Here is a 23,436-nt window from a genome sequence, read left to right on the forward strand (position 1 = left end):
GGCCAGATATTGAACCTGTACCTCCACAGCTACCCGAGCCACTGCCACAGGATTTTTAACCCACTGTGAAGTGGTAGGAACTCCATAAGATGATCTTTTTAATACATGATACAGGGTCCAGTAAAGTGGATATGCATAATCAAAAAAAGATGTTCCTTGACTGTACAAAAACTAATTTGAAACCAATGAAGACCTAAATGTGAAAGCTAAAGTAATCAAGCTTCTCTAAGAAAGCTCAGCAGAATGTGTTCATCACTGTGGGAAAAAGCAAAGGTTTCTTAAACAGGGGATGTTATGCATTAACCATAAGGAGAAAAAAATGACAAATTTCACTTCATTAAAACTAAGAACTTTTGTTAAGAAGAAAAGACAACATTAAGAGAATAAAAATGGAAATCCCAGACTATACAAGCATTTGTATCTAAGTTATATAAATAAGAAAAAAAACAAATTTATTATGAGGCAAAAGTCTAACAGGCACTTCACAAAGGAGGATATCAAAATGGCTAATAAATATATAAAGATACTCAACATCACTAGTGACTAAAGAAATACAAATTAAAACCTAATGAAATACAATTACATATCCATCAAAATGATGGAAACTACCAATGATACCAAGGATTAACCCTCACAACTACTGCAGTTCTTACATACCTGGTGTAAACTGGTACAACAACTTTGGAAAAATGTTTGGCATTACCTACTAAAGCTGTCTATGACAGCTATTCTTCCTCTTTGTATATACCTGCTTATGTACCAAAAGTAGTAAATACTAATGTCTACCAAAAGGCATGTAAAGAACACCCATAGTACTTCATTTACAATAAATCAAAAATCAAAACAATTAAAATTTCTAACACAAGTTATTTTTGTACGATGGAAACAGCACCACAATGAAAAAGATAAACCACTGATAACTGTCACAAGACACATCAATATACTGGCATAAATAAAACTGGGTGAATGAAGTCAGAAAAAAAGAGTACATGATTCCTTTTATATGAAGTTTAGAAACATGTGAAATGACCTATGGTGTTGGAAATAAAAAGGGTGATTACCCTTGGGAAGGAATTTTGACCAGGAAGAGACATGGAGGAGCCCTCTGGAGCGCTGCTCCTGGGTGCTGCCTTACATCACTATATATACATTGGCAAAAATTCACCACATTTTTCACTTAAGACTTGTGCTGTTTACTATATGTTATACATCCATTAAATTGTTTTCTTAAAATATAAGCTTAGTTTTCATATCTATGTGTCTACATTTTTCTTATTTAGACCCTCATTATCTCTTACCTGAATTATTACTGTAAGTTCCAAATCATTTCCTCAGCCTTGGACTTACACTACTCTATTCACTTTATGCAGTACTATCCAGAAATCTTATTTAAGATTTTACTTTATTATCAGAAAACTGAAAAAACCTCAGGAGACCTCATTTGCCTAGAAAATAATGTCTAAACTCCTTAGCATTTTTTTCTACTTAAATCCCCCTTGAATGAAATCTCAAATAACAGTTCTATGTACAATTTTTCTAGGAAGGCAATTTGAAAATATACACTTATTTAAAATGTTTATATTCTTTGACCCAGTATTTTCACTTTCAGAAATTTTCTCTAAGGAAATAAACATGCATGTCCATAAAAATTTAGCTACAAAAATGTTCCCACTACCAAAAGAAAAAAAACATAAAACACTTGTCAAACAGCAGGTGAGTTCAATAAATCTTAATATATTCAATTATAAAACTATAACAATATCTGACAAAATATAAAATTAAAGTGAAAATCAGGTTACCAAGTGGTATGCATGATAAAATATGCATTGAAAAAGACAAAGGATCTGTATATGACTGTTTTCCCTTCTTGCTTATTTGTATTCTCCAAAGTTATCAATAGTTTCAAGAAGTTATAAAAATTTTATAAGAAAAAAGTTATTAAAATAGATCAAATATCAACAATATAGTTCAGCAAAATAGACTGGAAAAAATGCACAGGCAAATAATTGTATGACAGACAGGAAAGCAAATTAACGAACTGACAGGGGAAAAAATTAATAAAAATTTACAGTCATCGTAATAATGAATGTTAAACATGTTTCCTACTTTTGAAAAAATGAAACTCTAGATGTTATAATTTATTTTTAAGTATGAGTTTTTTTGTCAAACTTCTAATAACAAATCATTATTTTGCATCTATTAGATGCTAGCTACTATGTGAATTATAAGGGATACAAAGTGAAGTAAATGCTAACAATATGAGGTTCAGAAACTTGGCTATATTTTTCTCTGCTAATGTGGAAGGTTACCTTTTTATGGTTACATCTCTGGCCAAGATTCTGTGTTTGATCTTCAAGTAGACTTGTTAGTTTATGTTCATTTACAAACAAACCAAGGCAACTACAGTAATCCAGGGGTATACGTGGGGGATTGGTTCCAGAATACCTTGACTCTTTTCTGGTTCATTTCCACCAAAACGCCAACAACAAGTCTTAGAATCTCCCATTAAAAAAGAAAGAAAAACCCACCACAGACACAATAAACTCCTCTCTATCTAATCCCAATTTCTCTGTCTCCATTACAGGGAGATAAAAGTTGTATATATAATCACTCTGTTCAGTTGCTCACCTTGCCATTCTCTCTTCCAATGTGGCCTCTTCCCTGGACAAAACTTGTTTCAAGGCTCTCAACATCTCCCATGTGATCAAATCTCAAAGCAGGAGTTTATGTCGTGGCTCAGTGGAAAGGAATCTCACTAGTATCCATGAGGATGCAGGTTCAATCCCCAGTGGGTTAAAGATCTGGTGTTGCCGTGAGCTATGGTGTAGGTCACAGATACTGTGGTGTAGGCTGACAGCTGCAGCTCGGACTAAAACCCTAGCCTAGGAACCTCCATACGCCATGGGTACAGCCCTAAAAGACAAAAAACAAAAAACAAAAACAAAACAAAAAACCCCCCACCCCCCAAAAAACCAATAATTACTCCTTCTTCACCTTGCTTTACCTCTCAACACCATTTAAGGAAACTGACTGCTCTCATCGTTTGCAAATACTTTCTTTTCTTTTTCTGACAGCACAGTCTTCAGTTTCACTCTACCTCACTTGCCAACCTTTCTAGTCTCCTCTATGCATCCCTTCTACTTAAGAAAGCCAATTGCTAAATTGTTGACAGATCACAGGGCTTGGTCCTAGGACCTCTTCTTTTTCAATTTTCTTTCCCTGCTTTCATCTAGACACACAGCTTTAATTATATGCTGATGGCTGCAATAGCCAAGTGCCTGCTCAACATTCCACCTGGATTTTTTTTTTTTTTTTTTTTTTTTGGTCTTTTTGCCTTTTCCAGGGCCGCTCCTGTGGCATACGGAGGTTCCCAGACTAGGGGTCTAATTGGAGTTTTAGCCGTGGGCCTGTGCCAGAGCCACAGCAATGCCAGATCCGGGCCATGTCTGCGACCTATACCACAACTCACAGCAACGCCAGATCCTTAACCCACTGAGCAAGGCCAAGGATCAAACCCGCAACCTCCTGGTTCCTACTCAGATTCGTTAACCACTTAGTCACAACGGGAACTCCCCATCTAGATTTTTTTTTTTTTTTTTTTTGCTATTTCTTGGGCTGCTCCCTCAGCATATGGAGGTTCCCAGGCTAGGGGTCTAATCAGAGCCGTAGCCACCAGCCTACGCCAGAGCCACAGCAACGCAGGATCTGAGCCGCGTCTGCAACCTACACCACAGCTCACGGCAACGCCGGATCATTAACCCACTGAGCAAGGGCAGGGACCGAACCTGCGACCTCATGGTTCCTAGTCAGATTCGTTAACCACTGCGCCACGACGGGAACTCCCCCCATCTAGATTTTTAATAATCATCTCAAATATTTCACATCCAGCAGGAATATAAATTCCCTCCCAAAATGTGTTGATCTTCCCCCCAAAACTTGTCCATCACAAAGCTAGGAATATCTACACAGTGTTCCGCTCAAAATATAGACTCAGCCTAATTCTTCCAGCTCCCTCACGTGCAAAACCAATACAGTAATACTCACTGTATTACTGAAATAGTTCCCAAATCTGTCTACTCTAAATTTACACTTGCTCCTCTCAACTAATATCAGGTTCATCTCTTGCTTGGACTAATCATTTGCTAGATCCCAAACCATTACAGGGCTTGAAGTTAAAAATCTAAGCCCTAACCCCTCTGAAAAGAATAGCAGAGTTTTACGCAGTCTTACAATGCTGAGGAAACAAACTCTAGAATACCAGATCTGCCAGGAGCAGTGCCCTACTGAATACTCAGCTCTCAGTTTGGGAAGCCTCAGCAAAAGTATAGGGGTGAACCACAAGCAAACCAAGACTCACCAAGATTACCACTTAGCCTCCATTGGATAGAGTAAAGAATTTTATATAGTGATAGAAATGAACGAATTGAAAACATTTTATGAAGTAGGAAAGAAAAGGAACAACTGATCAAGTGATAACCTTAAGCAGGCAAGAAAAGATGTAAACTAGTATGAAATAGGTTGTCCTTAAAGAGAATTATGTAAAAAAGAAATAAAAAAGGCAGAATATATGGATGCACACAGGCTGGTAGAGGAAATGGTGGGCACAAGCAGAAATTCTTTTTTAATTGGGGAGGAGAGGATAGATGCTTGAGAGAAAGGAGAAGAGATAAAATAGGCCTTCAGAGGGGGCCAGTGAGTGGATTAACAAAAGGCAAGAGGGTTACCAGGCAACACCATGTATCTGCTTAAAGACAGTAGTCATGAACTTAAATTCAATTGAGCAAACTTATGTGATATTCTCCTGCTATATACAGTTGTGAAGGTATAGTACAGGCAGACAGTTAAATTTATAAACCTTAGATTTTGGTAGGTGAGTAGGACAACAGAAGGGAAGGCCAAATGAACTAAGTTATACTACATGCAAGTTGGTGATAATTATGGTGAGCTACAGAATCTAAACAAAGAGGGAAGTGAGGACATGAGGGGGTTAAGGGATAGGAAAACAGGATGTAAGATCAATATAACTGGTGTCAGTAGAATGAAAATTTGCTGCAGTTAGAGTTCCAGAGTAAGCAAGCTGAGAAGATAATAACTGGTGGGCAGCAAGCAGGATGCTTGAAACTGAGACTAAATAATTATCAAGAGTAGTACAGGACAAAAAGGTATATGGCAGAAAGTACAGAGCATATGGCTGCTTGGAGAAGAGAGATTCAAAAAGATGAGAGGCTGGGATATTGAAAGTATCAGCTACAGAGATATTTAAATCACTAAGAATTGTGAGAGGAGAAGGCTGAAGAAAAAGACGATGAGATAGATCCTAAAACCTTTAAGAAATGGGGAGTATGTACACAAATACAACAGCAGTATGTACAGGGTGGTACAATCTGATGCATGGGCTTCAAAGCTGGAGGTGTTTAGAGAGGAAAAAGGAAAAGCACTGATGAGCAACAAGGATCCAAGCCCAGTGGCCTAACTGTTGAGGGAGGGAATACAATCACTATTTGAGAGGACTGCCATGGAAGCAGTATCCTCAGGGAGGTAATCAGGTTTCAGTTAGAGCAGGAACATGTGAGTCATGTTCAGAAAGGAATACACGAATAATTTGATTCACTTATCAATGTTTACTAAAAGGCACTGAATTAGGCACTGGGAATAAAACAGTAATAAAGACATAATCTCAGCCCTCACAAAACTGTGACTCAAGGAAGAAGTCTCATATAAAAGTGATTACATTAAAGAAGATAACTAAATTTTTATGACAACCTAACAGTTTTATTAAGAAATGAGGATGCATATATTTGAAGAGTGATATAACAAAATATGTCATTATTTTAACATAGATAATCATTGCAGTATTAATTATAAGCTAAAAACTAATTTGAATTAAGACTACGTTGGGGGAAAAGTCTTTTTTTTTTTTAATGTAAAGAAAGAGGGGGAAACATAAAATGTAAAGAAAGTAAGTGCTTTTTACTGATATATGCAGTTACCTGAGACAAAGCAGCATCCCTTTCTTCTATCACTGCATTCATTTCTTCTGCAGTTATTCTCTTTTTACATTCCTTGGTCTTGTAGATTCTATCCACAATTATAGCTCCATTCTTCTGAATAGCTATCCCTGTGTCTGCATTGTTTATTCTGTTCAGTAATTCCTGTAATGTCTACCAACACCATTATATGTTAGTCAGACATGAAGTTTTAATATATTTTATTTAATATAGGGTTTTAATTAATAGGCACATGTGAATTGTAAATTGACTGAGTGAAGTTATTGAATTTTCATATTGCAGCAAAGATGTACATTATTAGTGTGTCAATTCTTCTTTTTCCCACATCTTAGTTCTTGAAACCCACTCAATTGAACTTAAGCCTCTAAGATATAAGACTGACATCAAGAAATCTCCTCAGAGAATGGCTTACCATGTCATTTTCTTCAGGGTTAATATTTTCTAGCCTAGAAAAAAGGGACACAGAAAGCCTGATCAGTAGCATTTCCTTAGTGCAGCAAAATGAGTTCGCTTTTTAAATCTTTAGAACCTCAAGTAATTTCATTCGACTAGTCTTTAGAGTCAACCATGACACTGAACATATTAAAGTGCCACCTGCTCGACTCCATCTTTCAATAATGCTCCATATCTTCTGCACTGACTTCAGACTGTTAAGTTATTAATGTTTACTGCTATATATGACTACAAGGATCAATTGTTCATATGTGCTTGGATGAAGAAAGTTCCCCAGTGATAGAAGCACTCATTCTTATCATGATATTTATTCCTGGACTTTCAACTCTTACCAGAAACTGTATTTCCGCTCTCTCTCTCTCTTTTTTTTTTTTTTTTTTTTGGACATCATCACAAATAAAATAAGGCAAGTATTTTTATTACAAAGTTTAACTATGTTCCCTCAAAAGCAATGACAAATAATTACCACTAAATCTGACCTGAAAATCACCTCCTGCTACCTATTTGTTAAAACAAATATACTATAGAAAGGCTGGCCAAAATTGGGCTACACTTTTAGATGACTAATGTTATTTTCTCTTTTTCAAAACAGAGAATTATTTAAAGGCAAAAAAAGTAAATTTGTCCCTTTATAAATGCATTTTATCTTCTAAGAGTCATAGTGCTTACTGAAATGTTTGTTGATGTTGGTAAATAGAAGAAATTAAGTAAAAAATAAAGAAAGAAGTTCTAAATGACATATTTAGAAAACGTCCATAATATAATTTAGGCAATCATTAAATTCAGTAGATTAAATGGAAATCTGTAATGATTACCATTGAAATGTAGATTTTAGAAATTGACCTCTATTATTTAAAAATTGTACTAAAAATAAAAATTGTACTAAGAAGTTTAGATATCCAAATTTCTGTCTCAAAAATTTCCCATTTTTATTCTCCTCTAATTTAACATCTACTGCCAAAAAAAAATACTAGGAGGAGATAAAAGAAGACATTTAACAAATTTCTTACAAAACTGTTCCAAATGCCACAGTTCAAACTGCTACATTCATGGAGAGAAAGTATAGATTTTAAAATACTAAACTTTGACAGGAAAAAACATGAACATTAATATATATGTGTAGGAAAAAACTATTTCTATACATACTTAAATAGCGTAAGTTAACAGGTAGGTACAGTAATTTTGAATTATGCATACTTAAAGTATCTCAAACTACTAATGTCCACTTGGATTCACATTCCAGTAAGGGCAAATATGTGCTCTCATCTTTTATCTTTTTCTCCCAAACTAAATCAACAGTTTCAAATATCCTGATTCTATAAGAACTATGAAGATAATCATTTCTTTTTACCCAATTAAAAACCATGGTGACAAAATGTAAGATAAAAATCTAAGACTTATTTATGATCATGTAAAAGCATATGAAGAACACAAGCAGCGTTTAGCCATCAGTTATTGGTTGGCTAAATATGATTTTTAAGTAAGTCATATGTGGTGAAGAATATTTACCTTAATGTTGTTCTTTTTAGATGAAATCAAACTAAGAGCCAATTAATGACAGTTTCCAAGGAAGATTCACTTTTTATATACTTAATAATTTAATAAACTTGATCATTTAAAATGCAAAAAGATACAAGGAAATTAAGCATGTAGATTGACAGGTTACTGAAGACTTTTTTTAAAAAAATGTTCATTTTCTTTGTTTCAAAAAATTACATATGATCAAAAAGAAAATAACAGTGTAGATAGGTTACCTAATTGATATATTCCAAATAATGAACACAGCAAAAAATCCAAGTAATTCCTATGCAGTATTTACACATTTTTTCCAAACACTCCTTACTACTTTAAGGAGACATGAAAGGGTTTAAATGTTTTAAATCAACAGCTTTCAACAGGATATGGTTAAGATTACTGTATTTAGTCTAATGTTAATAAGAGCTAACAACCAAAATTTTTTAAAAAATTAAAACAAAATTTTATCAAAGTTGTATACCAGATCCTTAACACATGAATTTAGCGTTCTGACTATAATTAACTTAGGTGATTGCACTTAAAATTATATAATAAATAGTGATTTATCACTTTCCTAATAAATGAATCTGAATCATGTTTTAGTGAGTGTGTCAGATCTGACATGCAGGGCATGAGTGAGCCAAGTCAATCACTTAGCATATTAATCTCAACTTAGATTTATTATTATCCTCTGTGATTGATAGAAATTTAGTGATAAATGGTCACTAAGAGAAAAATAAAGCTAAAAAAATTTTTAAAAACTCTTGCACCTACTAAATTCTGCCTCTGCAGTGCACAATCAGCCATAGACAGTATGTAAATAAACAGGCATGGTTATGTTCAAATTTGTATTTCTTTAAAAGTTGCAGGAAATATTTGTCACAGATATCAAAGACCAATGACACTGTAATTAAGTCTCAACTAGATTATATGCAGTAGGGACAAGCAAACTTTTTCTGTAATGGGTCAGATAATATTTTAGGCTTGGCCATATATTCTCTGCTGCAGCTACTAAATTGTGTCTTTGTAGAGTAAAATCATTCACAGACAATATGTAAATGAACAGGTGTAGTTGTGTTCAAATAAAACTTATTTACAAAACAAGTGGAAGGCTAGATTTACAACATACCTCCCTGCTTTGCTGATCCCTGATACATAGAGTATGGAAAAATAAGACCAGCTCTTTGATGTTAATACACTATAAGTGCCAAGTCCATATATTTGACATATTTTTCTGAGCCGGGACATTCAATATCTAGTTCAAGATTAAAAATCAACAAACATGGTTTCCAGAAAATTAAAATCAGTCCTACAATAACTACATTACTTATTGTATCAGTTAAGAAAACAAAAATTACACAACTTACCTTTTAAAAAAAAGAGGCAGTTTGAAACAGCTATACAAGACACTGAATTTTCTATGTAAAATGACTTTTTTTAGGTTTAGCAGCATGTACAGCATATAAAGTTTTATTAGCTTAATTAAAATAAAGTAATGGTGGTATATGAAATATAACTGACAAACTATACATTATATATCATTAATATGAGGTTTACAATCAAACAAAAGAATCTAAACCTTTTGTAAACCTTACATTATGCCTACAACAGTCTAACTAGACATAGTCATGATAATTAGTAAGAATATTGCTGAAGTAAATGTCTATGGGCTCAAGTTTCAATTGATTTCCTATACCATGCAAATTCTGACTGACAACCTTGCACTCTAAGTGAAAAGACTCATGCATGAAATGTCACATTTCTTGATTTATTCCTAAATCAGTCAATATCACATCTTTCCCTCTGAACCTATAGTCATTTACCTTGTTCAATGGAAAGAAGCAAAACTTTGACTTCAAATGATAAAAAGAACTAGTGAACAGCTAATAAGAAAATTCTAAATTATTTTTTCTCTCAATCTCTTTTACATAGTGTGACCCTTAATATGTTAAAATATATATATATGCCACTAATAACAAATTGAAAAAAGATACTATGATCTCAAAAGCTGGAATGTACTTATGCAAACAAGCCTAAATTGGCATGCATATATAAGTTATTTTAACTTGAATCCTTTTACAAAAGCAAAAGAGACAAAAAAGGCACTGAAAATGCAAGGAGTTAGGAAAAGCAGAGAAGCAGCAGAGTAAGACAAGACAAACATTATTACAGAAAAATTCAGTGTAGATTAGAAGTGGCAAAGATGATAAGAGAAAAAAAGAAAGGGGGGATCTGTAGATTAAAGGAGCAAGAAATAAGGGATTAAAACAAAAAGAGATGTAAAATAATTCATATAATTTCATTTTATACTCAATACCTCTAAACATCCTTTTCAGTCAAGCAAAGCTCAGTTAAAAATTGGTTCTATTTTAACAAAGATTTAGTCTAAAATGCAACTATTAAAAGTTCAGCTGAGAAGAAAGGAACCTCAAGAGTGCCATTTAAAACCAATACTGATATACTGTTATTTGTTGTTGTTGTTTTTGCTTCTTAAGTATTTTTCCTGATTTCCTCACCTGAACCCTTAGATTATAATATAGAAGGAACTGTATATAAACTTTTCCTAGGAACAATAATCCTTTATATCAACATTATTTTAAGTATTTATGTAATTATTTACATAAGGTCAATCTTCTTAACTAAATTGAGATCATAATGTTGTGTTCCCAGCAACTAGCAGTATATCTGATACATAATATATATTCAATAAATGTTTATTGAATGAATTGATTAACTAAAAGTCTTGGGATGAGACTGTTTTCCTTTCCTTCCTTCCCCATTTCTCCCTCAATATGAATGCTACCAAGAACAAAATGAAAAAGGCCCTGCCTCAAGGAACTTTAATTATCATGTATTCTAATAAAAACTATACCAAAATATGTGTATAATATAAATAAGATATGGAGGATTAAAAAAATTAAGGAAGAAGGATAGGCTCAATGTAGATCCATCATTTAAAGAGATAGAATGAACAAAAAGCTAAGAGACCAGTTTAATAAGAGCTCTGAGGAAGAAGTTTTGGTGTGGATATGTGGGTTAATCGTTGTGCCACTGATCAGTACAGGGAATTAAGGAGGGTCAGGTCTTAATAATGAATTAATAATTCCATTTTGGATATGGTCAGTTTGAACTGCCTGTATAGATGAGGTAGTTAAGTTCTACAGTGTGCAAGTGACTGACTGACTCTTTCGCCAAGTACTCAAAGTTTTCTCACCTGTAATGCCTAAATATCACCTACCTCAAAGAGTTATGACCTTGTAATAAAAGTTTATTTGTTAACTTTAAGGGTGAATTTTATTTCTCAAAACACCGAAGTCTATTTAGAGGCAGATTTCGTCATAAAATTGGTGATCAATCTACATAAAAGGTTTATGATCATAAATTACATGTTAACTGTAGTACTGTGCAGCAGTTGATAAACTGAGGGTAACAGCATTTCCAAATCCCTAAAGAACACATCTCAAGTTATTAATAGCTACATTACTGAAATAAGAATAAAAGGTATCTATTTTGAAAAGTATGTTAAAAACATTTGGCCCCAGCAAGTCTTTTTGTAGATATAAACAGACTGCAAGGTATACGGAAAAGCAAAAGTACCAGAATAGTAAAATAATTCTATAATAAAAGAGCCAAGTTTAGAGGGAGGGCAATATCCTATTTCAGGATTTACCATAAAAATTCAGTAATCAAGAGTTTGTGGTAATGGTAAAGGGACAGACACACAGAGCAATGGAACAGAACAGGAAGTTCAGAAATTAACCCACAGAAATACAGTCAACTGATTTTTTAGGAAAGGTGCAAAGGAAATTCGTGGAGAAATTATACTTTTTTCAACAAATGGTGCTAGAATAAGTAAATGCTATATGTCAAAAAAAAAAAAAACCCAAAAAACTTCTACATGTACCTTATACCACTTTCCACAAAAATCAACTCAAAACAGATTATAGACCTAAATGTAAAACATGAAATTTGTAATTTCTAAAAATACAGGAGAAAAATCTGTATGACCATAAATATGGCAGTGAGTTTTAGATATGAAACCAAAAGTACAAAACATGAAGAAAAAAAAATCGATACGCTGGACTTTATAAACATTTAAAACTTATATCCTGGTAAACAGAGTCAAGAGAACAATAACAACAAAAAGAAACATAGACTGGAAGAAAATATTTGAAAACCACATATCTGAAAAAAAGACTTACATCTAGAATATATAAAGAACACTTGAAATTTAGGTAGTTCCCATTGTGGCACGGTGGAAACAAATCTGACTAGTATCCATGTGGATGTGGGTTTAACCCCTGACTTCACTCAGTGGGTCCAGGATCTGGTGCTGCCTGTGCTGTGTGGCATAGGTCACAGACGTGGCTTGGATCTTGCATTGCTGTGGCTGTGGCTGGCAGCTGTAGCTCCGATTTGACCCCTAGCGGGGGAACTTCCATATGCCTCAGAAACAGTCCTAAAAAGCAACAAAACAAAACAAAACAAACAAAGACACAAAATTTAACAAAAAGAAAAAACCCAACTTAAAAAAAAACTGGTCAAATATCTGGACACTTTACAAAAAGATACATAGATGGCAAATAAACATATAAAAAGGAGTTCAATATCATCTGTCACTAGAAAATGGCTATTGTCCAAAACAAAAAACAAAACAAAACAAAAATGACAGTACCAAATGCTGGTAGGATGGTGAGAAACAGGAACTCTGATTTCATTGCTGGTGGGGTCGGTGGGCATATCGCTATAAAACACGACCCCAGAGCATCTTGTAGTGTCAAGAAGAAAATGTTCAAAAATCAAAAGGAGCCGCTTGGGAGTTCCCGTCATGGCGCAGCAGTTAACGAATCCGACTAGGAACCATGAGGTTGCGGGTTTGGTCCCTGCCCTCGCTCAGTGGGTTAACGATCCGACGTTGCCGTGAGCTGTGGTGTAGGTCGCAGACGCGGCTCGGATCCTGCGTTTCTGTGGCTCTGGTGTAGGCCAGTGGCTATAGCTCCGATTCGACCCTTAGCCTGGGAACCTCCATATGCCGCGGGAAGCGGCCCAAGAAATGGCAAAAAGACAAAAAAAAAAAAAAAAAAGAAAAAAAAGGAGCCGCTTGAAAGTTTTCAATGGCCAAAGTTGGAATACTCCAAGCAATAAAATATTATTAGATTATAACGCAAAGAATTAAATGGATATCAATGAGTCCATACTGACATAAATAATTAAAACAAATGAGGGATACAAATCTACTGTATTGAAGAATTACAAATAATTGATGTAGCTATTTGCCCCTGAGGGAAGTAGAATTCAATTAACCTCCTAGCCCCATCATTGAGTATGGGAAGCACTTTACTGATCTGCTTCAAAGGGTAGAGTACAAAAAGGTTATGTGGGTAAGTACTTTTATGGTGGAGAAATATGGCAAAGACTACCTCAGCCAGATGACCAAGATTAACATCACTGGTTGTAATGCAAGTCATGTTGATGGAATATAACCTTAAAATGATGTGATGAAAATGGCATGTCACTCCAGTACTATTTGTCCCATAAAACCAATACCTCAGTCTACCCATGAGCAAAACAGAAATTGAGAAACATTCTATAAAATACATAATCAGTACTCCTGAAAACTGTCAAGTCATCAAAAACAAGGAAATTTGAGAAAATGTCATAGAGCAGAGTAAGTAACAAAGATATGATAACTAAATGTCTACAGAATCCTGGATAAGCTCTTGGAAAATAAAAAGGACACTAGAGAAAAGCAGTGAAAGCTGAATAGAGCATGGCCTTTAGCAAATAGTTGTTTACAATGTTCATTTCCCCCCTGTAACATGTGTACCATAGTAATATATGATGTTAGCAATAAGGGAAACCTGATGAGGGTTATATAGAACACAGTACTATCTTTATAACTTTTCTGTAAATCTAAAAATATTCTAAAACAAAAAGTTATCGAAAATAAAAAAGGAAGTCCAAGTAAAGACAGTGGAGTGGAAGCTGAACACAAAAAAATCTATTCATCACTTCACATAACCACCTGAACCGAAGATAAAAATTAATCAAGCATTAAAGGAAATAAGACATCATGTAGTAATTTTTAAAAGTAGGCACAAGGTATGTGGTAGAAAAATGATTTTGAACAGGTTCAACTAACTTCTCCTTTTACATATGAAAACAGGTATTGAGAAAAAGACCATGACCTCACCAAATCCTGGGAATTTTGCACTAACATTACACTGCTTGGAAATAACCTACGAGACTAATGAATTGAGTTGACAGCTCAGAAAAAAATTGAGGACATTACTGAGAATCTGCATTACTGAATAATCTTTACAGAGGAAGCAAGAATCATCAGGGCTGGCCATTTTCTATTACACTGGTGGAACAAATAAAAGCCCAAAAGTAATACTCCACAGAATCAAGAGATCCACAAGACTAGAGAGAGTGAATCCTCAGTGCAATGCAAGACACCAGACAAAATCCCACAAGCAGAGGACAGAGCCTCAAACAAAAGGAGCATAGAGCTCCAGGAAGGTCTTCCCAACCTCCACTCCTACCCCACTACCCCAGGTAGGGCTTTGTAGAAAGGTAGCTCAGAAGCAATACCTAGCCAGGAATCAGAGGAGAAGGCAAGTAGGTTTCAAGTAATATGAAATATTTATCAAGGAAAATTCACTTGTACCATTTCAGAACAAAGAAAAATTCTTGACAATTTAAGCATGGGCAAGATGAAATGACATGCCAACTATGAATTCACCGAAAGCACATGACAAAACCTCATGCAAATGGGATATAATATATAAAAGATAATACAAACCAAGAGAAAAGAAAATTTTCCCATCAGTGGGTTAGAATATTAGAAAAACATAAGAAGAATATGAATTCTATAAAACAAAGCTCAAAGAGAAGCTGCCAAAACAAATGAGTAGGTGAATAGGAAAACTGGACACTTAAGGATAAATCTGAAACTTATATAGTTAAAACGAGAAAGAAATGAAACCTTAAGGAAACAGAATAAATATTTAATAAATGAAATAGAAAGAAAACGGAACAAAACAATAACAACTAGAATTACTAACATAAAGGAAAGGTTTGAAGTTATCACAGTGAATGCAGAGGAAAAGACAGAGATTAAAATAATTATTGAATAGACAACAGACAAGGACAAAATATATAAAAATGACTAGGTCTCTAAAAGAGAAAACTTAAAAAAAAAATCTAAAATTTCCCTGAAAAAAAGAATTAGTCTTTAGAAAAGGATGCTGTGATTCCAAAAATATTATTATAGAATAATAATTACAAACATCCTGATTAAGTTGTTCTACTTCAAGAGTAAATCCTTTGGGTACCCAGGAAGAAAAAAAATAAACTATCTGTAAGTGAGGGAAAAAGAAATATGACTGACCTCAGAGATCTTTTCAGCCAAACACAATGTCAGAAAAGTCAGTAACATTTTTACAATGTTTAGAATGAAAAAATACTTGAGCCAAGAATTTTATTCATGACCAATCTGAATATAAGGATAATACACAACCAGTCTGGAACATGTTAGAACTAGAGAATAAAGTATTTATAAGCCCTTCCTTTAAAAAAGTATTTGAAAATGAAATCTGGTTGCCCAGGAATACCCCACAATAAAAACTGAGGTGTAAAAATTCCATGTACAATAAAAAGTTCCAGTAATGATTATTCAACCCTTTAAAATATGAAATTAAGATTTAAAAAGGGGGCAGTTTGGCTACAGAATCCAATAATCCAATACAACTTCTACAAATATTTTAAAGTTTAATTTATAAAGAAAAAGAAAAAAAGGTGTTTAATACTGTTACTTATTTCATAGCTGAGAGTCAAATAATATTGTTTAACTAAAACACTGCATAAAAAATATTGACGAGATTCCAATATCCTAATGTTTTTTACCATCTCCATTCTTAAATTTAGAAAGATCTTTAGGGAGTTAATATATCTTATCGAGACTGCATAAAGTTCAAAAATTTCTTCAGTTCCACCTCAATTGATTATTACTCTAAAATTCAAGTAACATTTACATAGTACCTGCCATGAGTCAAGTACTTTTCAATACTTATTAAGTCATTTAGTCTTCATAACGACCAATATAAAATAGCCACTATTTCCATATTTTGAAGACAAAAAAAATTATTCAGAGTCACAAAAACTCTGAATATTTCCCCCATGGCTGTACACCTAGGGAGCAAAAGAGTTAAGATTCAGAGACAGCTACCTGAGTCTGGAAAATGTTTGTTCTCCTCTACACTATAATGCGGCTCAAATAAAAAGCATGGAGAAAATGAATAGATATTTATCAAATTAATTCTACCTATGCATCTATTCAACCACTGACCAGCATCCTTAGAGACAGTAATGCTTATTTAACAAAAAGAAAAATGTTTGGAATGTTTCCCTATTGATAAAGACAGTTATTTGAGAGGAGGGAGTGTGGAATTTAGCTAATTTTTTCCCCCCTTGCTTCTTTATTTTTATTTGTCAATGAGTTTAATGTTTTATAACTCTCTATCAGTCTTCAAAGAAATTAAGTTATTCATAGAGAACAAACTTGTAGTTGCCAAGTGAAGGGGGTTGGGGGGGAGGATGGAGTGGGAGGTTGGGGTTAACAGACGTAAGCACTCTACATGGAAGGGATAAAAAAGATCCTACTGAACAGCACAGAGAACTATATTCAATGCCCTATAATAAACCATAATGGAAAAGAATATTAAAAAGAAGTGTGTGTGTGTGTGTAATGAATCACTTTGCCGTACAGCAGAAATTAACACACTGTAAATCAACTACACTTCAGAAGAAATGAAGTCATTGATATGAACAAAAAACAAGTAACATTAATTAATCACAATCTGAACACTGCAATATTAATTAATTTTTTGGTCTAATGAGCTTTTTTTTTTTTTTTTTTGCTTTTTTAGGTCTGCACCTGTGGCACATGGAAGTTCCCTGGCTAGGGGTCGAACAGGAGGTACAGCTGCCAGCCTATACACCACATCCACAGCAATGTGGTTTCCAAGCCGCATCTGTGAACTACACCTGAGCTCAAGGCAACACTGGATCCTAAACCCACTGAGCAAGGCCAGGGATTGAACTGGCGTTCTCGTGGATACCAGTTGGGCTTGTTACCTCTGGCCAGAAAGAGAACTTCCACGAGCCACGTTTTAATTAGTAATTTACTGTGATCCCTCACAGACCCTAGCACAATGCTGGGCAGAGGAAGCATATGATAACTATATTGAGAGATCAATAAAATAATAGATTACTACATTTTATCTTGCAAGTAACATATTTCTAGATGCTCTAGGGTCGTTCCACAAAAAAAAAAGTGGACTCCTTAGATTAGCATCATTTGCATAACCTCAGAGTTTGAAAAAAGGCAGAATTTCAGGCTTCACTCTATATTTACTGAGTAAGAATCTACATTTTAACAATGATCCCCAAGTGACTGGAGTGCACAGCAAAATTGGAGAAGTACTTCCTTCCAAATTATTGTTTTTGTAAGTGTGGTCCATGACTTACATGTATCAGAATCACCTGGGCTGCTTGTTAAATATGTAGATTCTCAGGCTCTACCTTATTTCAGGCATCAGTAAGTTTGAGACCCACAGCTAGAAATAAAAAGTAGTGAAGAGAAGGAATGAACACATCAAGCAGAGAGCAGTGAAAGAATCCAAAGAGCTAAAATAAATCAAGGTGATAATAAGAAGGAGAGAGGAGGGGTCACAAAGGAAGGCAGAGTGCAGGCACCACCAACCTATGAAGAAGGAAACAAAGTAACTGTACTGAGAATGTTGTACCTTTCTTTCTTCTTTTTTTAAAGTGACTGTTATCTCTGACATGCAAACTAACTAGCATGGCAAAAGTTTTAGAAAAAGACTGGGGAGATATGGAATTTAGCAGTGTAACATATAAAAATCAGCAACATTTGTGAACATGTAACCACCACATAAATCAGGTACTTTATAAATAAAAGGTTCTAATGTCATACGTAGTTTTAAATGTGTACTTACACTTTTAGGGACATTTCCATATGCTTGGCTCGTGCTACTGCTTCATCTCTCTCCTCATTGGCTAACTGCAGACGAGACATAATAGCTTCATCACGTTCCCTCTGTGCAAAATACACTTCTTCAACCAGAGCTATCAAAATATATTTCATAATTAATAAGCGAAAATAAGAGAAATGCATACTTTTAACAAAAATAAAAAGCAGTAACTAATTTTATTTTATTCAACTGAATTAGCATCAATTAATCACTTAAGAAAACATTATCTTTTCAAGCTACTGAAAAACTGAAATGCCATTTCACAACCATAAAGGCAAAAATTAAAAGGTAAAATAATAAAAAGTATTGTGAGCTCCTGAAACAAAGGAAACACTCAAATATGCTGCAGATAGGTGTATATATTTCTACAACTATCTGAAGATCAGTTTGGCAATGGTCTTTCACTGGGCCTTGGAAGTTACAGCAAAGATTTTAGATAGCACTTAAATATGATGGTAGCCATTTTTTCTTTCTTTCTCTCTCTCTCTCTCTTTTTTTTTTTTTTTTTTTTTTTTTTTGGTCATTTTAGGGCCATACCTGCGGCATATGGAGGTTTTCAGGCTAGGGGTCGAATCAGAGCTACAGCTGCTGGCCTACACCACGGCCACATCAATGCTGGATCTGAGCTATGTCTGCGACCTACACCACAGCTCACAGCAATGACAGATCCTTAACCCACTGAGCAAGGCCAGGGAGCGAACCCACATCCTCATAGATATTAATAGGGTGTGTTGACCGCTGAGCCACAATGGGAACTCCCCAATGGAGGTTTCTAAGCAAGGAAATGACAACATCACATTTATGTTTAAAAAGGGAATTCTGATTTCTGGGTGAGAAACAGTCCATAGGTGGGGCAAACGTGGAAAAAGAGACCAGTTGGGAGACTACAGAAGTGGTACAAGCAAGAATTCACATCAATAAACCACATAAACAATCCAGTCCCTGGAACTTTAAGCTACCTAGAAATAAATATATATGCCATCCTAGAGAAAGGACATTTTGAGTAAGAATAATTTGATCGGATCTGCGTTTCAGAAGGAAAACTCCCAGAGATTAGCATTCAGGGTGTGTGTGGAAGATGCAGGTGTCAGAGCAAAGTTGCAGGTTGGATTGTACATATCCCTTAATCCAATATCAGGTTACTATAAAAGTCTAGGTAAGAAATAATGAAATCCTGGGAGTTCCCACCATGGACAGTGGGCTCAGAGACCAACTGCCCTTGCTGGGGTCGCTGCAGAGGTGTGGGTTCCATCCTCAGCCCAAAGCAGTGGGTTAAAGGATCCAGCATTGCCACAGCAGCTGCAGCTCAGATTCAATTCCTGGCCCAGGAACTTTCATATGTCATGGGTGTGGCTATTAAAAAAAAAGAAGAAGAAATAATGAAATCCTGAACTAAGACAAGGGCAATAGAAAGGAAAAACAGATTCAATTCATAACAAAGTGAAACATAACAAGCCTAAGAGTTAAATATGTATCAAATTTATGAGAAGAGAAAAATAAAAATAGGGCAGGTGACCTCACTAAAGCATCCCTGAACCTATCAAAAGGCAATCGTCACAAAACTCTGGGACAGACAGGTTGCTCTTCTCCTTACTCCTACCACACAGATTTCAAGGCAAAAAAAAAAGGAGTTCTTGTTGTGGCTCAGTGGTAACAAACCCAACTAGTACCCATGAGGATGAGGGTTTGATACCTGACCCTGCTCAGTGGGTTAAGGATCCGTCATTGCCATAAGCTGTGGTATAGGTTGCAGACATGGTTCAGATCCCGCGTTGCTATGGCGTAGGCCGTCAGCTGTAGCTCCGACTGGACCCCTAGCCTGGGAACTTCCATATGTCACAGTACTAGAAGAAAACAAAAACAAAAACAACAACAAAAAAGAATGAATGTCTTAGCCTATCATTCAAGGAAAACTATAGAATCCAATTCTAGCCTACTTTCTTCATCATCTACTATTATATTCCCTCTAGGATAGTACTTCACAAAATATTAAATGCAAAACACTTTTTTTATACTTCTGTGTCATTTTAATGTCTATTAGAAAATCATAAATAGCACATTAGACCTATAATTTCTCTTCGTGGCATTTATTGTCCATTAAAATTTACATTTAAGTTACACAAACACTGTTGAGCCAGATGTCAAAAAAAGGAAATCTCCACTATTTCATTTTATTTAAAGCTCAAAAACACAAAAGAATAACCTGGTTACCAAACTTAGGATAATGGTTACTAGCTTTTGGAAGTAGTACTAGAAGGGAGGATGAGGAACTTCCAGTGATATTAATAAGATGCCTTATTTAATATATATTGTTGATATCCTACTGGTGATATATTTTTTGGGGCGTGCTAGTTATACAAATGCGTACTTTCTGAGATTTGTAAAACTGCCCAGTTATTTGTGCTCTTTTTGGGTAAAACCTAAGTAAGAAAGATTACATTAATTTACCTAGTTAAAAAGATGAGGTGTTTTAAAGAAAAATATTAATATATTTATATTTATATTTATATTTACCTTGTTAAAAAGACGAGGTGTTTTAAAGAAAAATATTAAATGAATAATAGGGAAAAAGCATATATGATAAAATCTTAAAGAGTATATGTTAGGATTAAATTTTAAGCAATAGAGGCTTGTCCTAGTCAAGACAAGGTAACAGCACCCAAATTTGTCTTCCTACTTAAAACAAAAATTTTTTAATGGACAAAATACATGGCATGACAGCTTTCAAGAATATAAAGAAACAAAGAACGATGAACTCAAAAGAGTTGAGTCCTATGATTGGTCCAGCTTAATACATTGAAAGAGTTTCCTGGACATGGCGCAGGAAGGGAAGAATTCAAGAAGCCAGCAGATTTCACAATCTGAAGAAGGTAAGGGTCTAAAGAAACCAAAGTGGCTAGAAGTCACAAGTCGGACTATTACAGGGGGAAAAAAGCTGCAAAAGGGAAAGCTTTGGAGACATGCATCGTGTATTGCTCAAGAAATCACCTGAATAATGAGAATACACATGTAAGTAATCTACACCATGAAGGGCAAAGTCACCTGAAAGGATTAGTGTTCTGAGCTCCACAAAACCAGAAATAGTGCATGTTACTACTAATCAGATTGGAAGGTCTCATGATTCATAAAGTACTACATAGAACACACAGTAGGATCTTGCTTCAGTAGTGGGGATTAATTAACCCTAGACTAAACACTGCTCTGGTAATAACTAATCTATCTTTAAAGCATGATCCAGAAGTGTTGATTTGTTCCCAAGAAATCTGACTGTATCTCAGAATAAAGCTCAAAAATATTTTATAAGAATACAAAAATAGCCAGCTCCCAAAATGGTAAAGTGCATCATGTCTGGTATCCAATTATGAGGGACACAATCAAGCAGCCAAACTTAGGAACCATGAGAGAAAATCCAACCAGTTCAAACTGACCAACATTCTGTCAACTAATACATAACCTTCTTTTATGTCTGTTTCTTTTTAAAGACACCTTATTTAATATATATTGTTGATTTATTAGCATCAAATTCATGGCCAACTATACAATAATTCATGCCTGAACAAAGTTCATCTAACACACAGATTTTCTCAATAAGGTGCTTTACAGCCTTCTGCACTTAGGGAACATGAGATTGCATTTCAGTACTCAGCTGTTTTAAACAGTGAAATCACCAAAAAAAGGTACAAAAATGCAACAGTGCACTAAAAGGACACTTGTTCACAGTATAAGAGCTGAACCAAGAAGGCAGAGTGTGGTCTTGAGATGATCAGACTGTTTCTCTTGGTATGTTATTTTGGTAATTTTAATAGTTTTTTTTTTTTTTTTAAATGGTAAACCAACCTTGCATTCCAGAAAAGGAGTAAGTCCCAAATGCAAAACCTAAAATTATAAAATTTCTGGAAGAAAACTTCTTTGACTTTAGGTAGGCAATGTGCTTTAACTATAATACCAAAACATACTCCAACTTAAAAACAGATGAATAGGACTTTAATTTAAATTTTCCACTCTTCAAAAGATACTGATAAGAAAATGAAAAGACAAGACCCAGACTGGAAGAAAATAACTACAAAGGATTTATCTGATAAAAGACTTGGACCAAAAACATACGTTCTAAAACTATCAAAGTTCAATAATAAGGAAACAAAAAACCAAATTAAAAAATAGGCAAAAAACTTGAGCATTTTATCAAAGTAGACATAGTGCTGGTAAATAAGCACAAGACAAGGTACTTAGCATTTTAAGTCATTAGAGAAATGCAAATTAAAACTTTGAGATAGCTATCATATATAGCTGACCCTTGAACAACACCAGGGTTAGAGGTGGCCCCCTCCCACCTCTTGCAGCCAAAAACCCATGTACAACTTGACAGTTGGCCCTCTGTATCTATGGATGCAGAACCATGGATCACATAATACTGTAGTATGTATCTACTGAAAAAAATCTGCATATAAGTGGAGTATAAACCAGCTTGGTTCAAGGGTCAGCTGTATATAACTATTGCAATATCTTACATGAAAAACTGAGTAAAGATGTTGGCAAGAATGTAAAACGACCTAGAATTCTCATACACTGCTGGCAGAATGTAAGATAGTGTAATCACATTTCATCACTTTCTTAAAAAAAGGGAAACATACACCCACCATAAGATTTTTCTATTCCACTCATTAAAGAGGGAAATTAAAATATAAAAATTACAACATATGTCAATAAAAAGGCTTAAATAGAAATATTCATAGAATCATTATTTATAATAGCCAAAACTCAGAAACAGATTTCTAGTAACAGATAAATAGATAAACAAAATGTATGACAAAATGTGCTAGAACAATTACATATCCACTTGCATAAAATCAAATGCTTTTAATCAACAGTTTAGATAAAGTTCATACGTTATTTTTATGAGCACAGCTTCTGGAAGATCCAGTACTTTCCAGCACAATTTTCATATATTTTTTAAAGGCTGTATCATTACTATTATGTGTGCCATACTATTCTGCTTCTAAGAATCAATTCTTCATGCTGTCTTGAAAGAAATTTCTGACTCTAATGTACTACGCAATAATGAATTCTATTTTCCCTTTCTAACTGTACAACAATCTTCTAGGAAGGATATCTGTATCATTTTAGAGAAAATAACATGATATATTACGATTCAGATCCATGGTATTATCATACTAAAGTTAGTCAAGTTGGCATTTTTATGTTTCTTAAATTATTTTGGTCATAGTTCAGGAATATATAATGAATATAATACCATCATTTATATTTATTAGGAAAACTAAATGAGATAATATATAAAAGCTCTTGGTCAAATAAAGTGAATTCTCAACAAATATTCACTTCATGCCACCATTACCATTATCACCCTCAATCCAGGCACAATTTAGCTTCATTTCTAGACATAT

The 23,436-nt window shown here is 34.5% G+C and overlaps 1 protein-coding gene across 10 annotated transcripts in view; it reads right to left on the reverse strand.

Moving 5' to 3' along the window:
• Positions 1-23,436, reverse strand: part of MIPOL1 (mirror-image polydactyly 1) — a 278,917-nt gene that overhangs the window by 162,554 nt on the left and 92,927 nt on the right. For 8 of the 10 annotated variants that reach the window (XR_002345852.1, XM_021099133.1, XM_021099139.1 and 5 more), the window contains 3 exons: positions 17,999-18,128; positions 6,421-6,454; positions 5,991-6,161 (listed from right to left, as the gene is read on the reverse strand). Coding sequence is in view for 9 of the 10 variants with exons in the window: in XM_021099133.1 (XP_020954792.1) it covers positions 5,991-6,161; positions 6,421-6,454; positions 17,999-18,128 (335 nt within the window). In the remaining variant the exon portion in view is untranslated. The remainder of the gene's footprint in view (positions 1-5,990; positions 6,162-6,420; positions 6,455-17,998; positions 18,129-23,436) is intronic. The other 2 variants (XM_021099138.1, XM_021099134.1) reach the window with 1 other exon arrangement.

Source organism: Sus scrofa, chromosome 7 (assembly GCF_000003025.6).
Source record: "Sus scrofa isolate TJ Tabasco breed Duroc chromosome 7, Sscrofa11.1, whole genome shotgun sequence".
NCBI classification, from domain to species: Eukaryota; Metazoa; Chordata; class Mammalia; order Artiodactyla; family Suidae; genus Sus; species Sus scrofa.